Here is a 1,868-nt window from a genome sequence, read left to right on the forward strand (position 1 = left end):
GGAGGGTAAAAACAAGACATGGGTGCTTCTATCCTTTTACAACTGACTCACGCTGTATCTGCACTGCAGAAATAATCCGGTTTTAAAGTGTGTTAACTCTCCTGGTTCCATCCTATGGTATCCTGGGATTTGTAGTTTGTTGTGGCACCAGAGCTCTCTGGCAGAGAAGGTTAAGTGTCCAAAGGTAAAATCCCAGGATTCCATAGCACTGAGCAGTTAAAGCAATGTCAAAGTGCCATATTTCTGCAGTGTGGATGCAGCCTTCTTGGGAAAGGGGCTGATGCTGGGGAAAATCACTGGGGACCTCTGGAGGTTTCAGCAGATGATTGATTAATTTATGATGCCCTCTTTCACATCTAGATATGGGGACATAACCAGGGCCCTCTCCAATTCCCCATCCCCTCATCCCCCACCAGTCTAAGAAGACATGGAGTATCTCTTGTGTAGGGGAGCTGCAGTGAATCTATGCTAGGTCCAGGGGACTTTGTTTGGTGCAGAGGGAGGAAGGGGATGCCCACCTCTGCATCGGTCCAAAGGAGGCATATGTCACCTGCATATGTCACCAGCAGGATGCTGTTCTCTGTCTCTTTGAGTGCTGCAGGGTTTCTTGCCAAGCCAATCCTAACCCTGGTCCCTTTTCTCAGGAACTTCATCTCGGACTCCTCCTACACAGCTTTGAGGCCTCTCTTTCTAGAAGTGACCCAGTGCAGGGCCACAAGGACCCCTGCTCACCTGATGGCCAACACAGACGCCAAGCGGAGGGAGTTGGCCTCCAACAGAAAGAGGATGCCCAGGAACAACAGCTCTTTGGTGAGTCCCTATCCTATTAGCTTCATCTGTGTCACTGCTGGGCCAATTTATGAAAGGAAGCAAAGAAAATACTGTCGGAGTTTGACAGAGACAGTCCTGGTTAATCCTCTGTCACCCCACTTTTTCAGGGGCTTTTAAAAATGTCCTGGTTGCTCTCTCCTCCCCCCAATTTCCCTCTTCTCCTCAGCTCACTTCAGTTCCTGAGTGCAATTGATTTTGCAGCCCATCAACTCAAAAGTGGGGAGAGGAGAGGAAAGAAGCAGACAGGATGTGGCCCTTCTCAGGAGGCTGAAGCAGAAGCAAACTGCTGTGCCCTTCCTAGCTTGTGTGTTCTTCCTCATAAACAACTTTGGCCATCTTCACTGCCTTCTGGGTTGCTTGTCCACATGTATGTTGCTTGTCCCATCTATGAAATGTTGGGGGCTATGGGAGAACATCTCTGCATCTAAATATTTGGTGTGCCCAGTGGCCCTCAAGCCCCGAGTGCTCCCCAGAACTGTGATTAAAAATGACTTTTGCCTCTCAAATGTGGCAAGAAATGTCTAAATGTCTAACCATAATTCTTTGGTGGCTAAATGTACTGTATGTGTTGGGATAGTCAGTATCCTAATCTATCATCAATATCCCAGCCACAGCCTAAATTATATTGTTTATTATATTGCATATTATATTGAAGAGATTCGAGACAAACTGGATCTCAAAGGCAGTAGCTTTTTTCTGGCTGACATAATTTAAAGTTTATTTCCTGGACTGAATTCTAAAGCGAGCAAATAATATTTGGAGGCACCATGTGCTTTCCTCACCTTTTGCTTGGTCACTCTCTGGATGAAGGCTATTTTCTTTTGCAGGTGACCTTTGCGGATGTGGCGATATATTTCACCAAAGAGGAATGGAAACTGTTAACAAAGAAACAGAGACTTAGGTACAATTATATAATGATGGAGAATTATGAGAACGTGGCCTCTGTGGGTAAGTAACCGAAAACCACTAGCATTATAGAATCATAGAGTGGAATAGACCACAAGGGCCATACAGTTCAACCCTCTTCTGCCATGAAT

The 1,868-nt window shown here is 45.9% G+C and overlaps 1 protein-coding gene across 1 annotated transcript; it reads left to right on the forward strand.

The window, feature by feature from the left end:
• Nucleotides 1–539: 539 nt before the first annotated feature.
• On the forward strand, nucleotides 540–1,818 carry LOC121918571 (zinc finger protein 669-like). Its single transcript, XM_042444594.1, has 2 exons — nucleotides 540–810; nucleotides 1,659–1,818. Exons 1-2 carry the CDS (start codon nucleotides 544–546, stop codon nucleotides 1,785–1,787), a joined length of 396 nt encoding a protein of 131 aa, XP_042300528.1. The 5' UTR covers nucleotides 540–543; the 3' UTR covers nucleotides 1,788–1,818.
• Nucleotides 1,819–1,868: the final 50 nt, after the last annotated feature.

This window comes from Sceloporus undulatus, unplaced genomic scaffold (genome assembly GCF_019175285.1).
Source record: "Sceloporus undulatus isolate JIND9_A2432 ecotype Alabama unplaced genomic scaffold, SceUnd_v1.1 scaffold_17573, whole genome shotgun sequence".
NCBI classification, from domain to species: Eukaryota; Metazoa; Chordata; class Lepidosauria; order Squamata; family Phrynosomatidae; genus Sceloporus; species Sceloporus undulatus.

Excerpts from the sequence above, each read along its gene's own strand:
- LOC121918571 (XM_042444594.1), top strand. The coding sequence starts at position 544 with ATGTCACCTGCATATGTCACCAGCAGGATGCTGTTCTCTGTCTCTTTG. Across the intron at positions 811-1,658 it reads CCAGGAACAACAGCTCTTTG|GTGACCTTTGCGGATGTGGC; the intron begins GTGAGTCCCTAT and ends TTTCTTTTGCAG.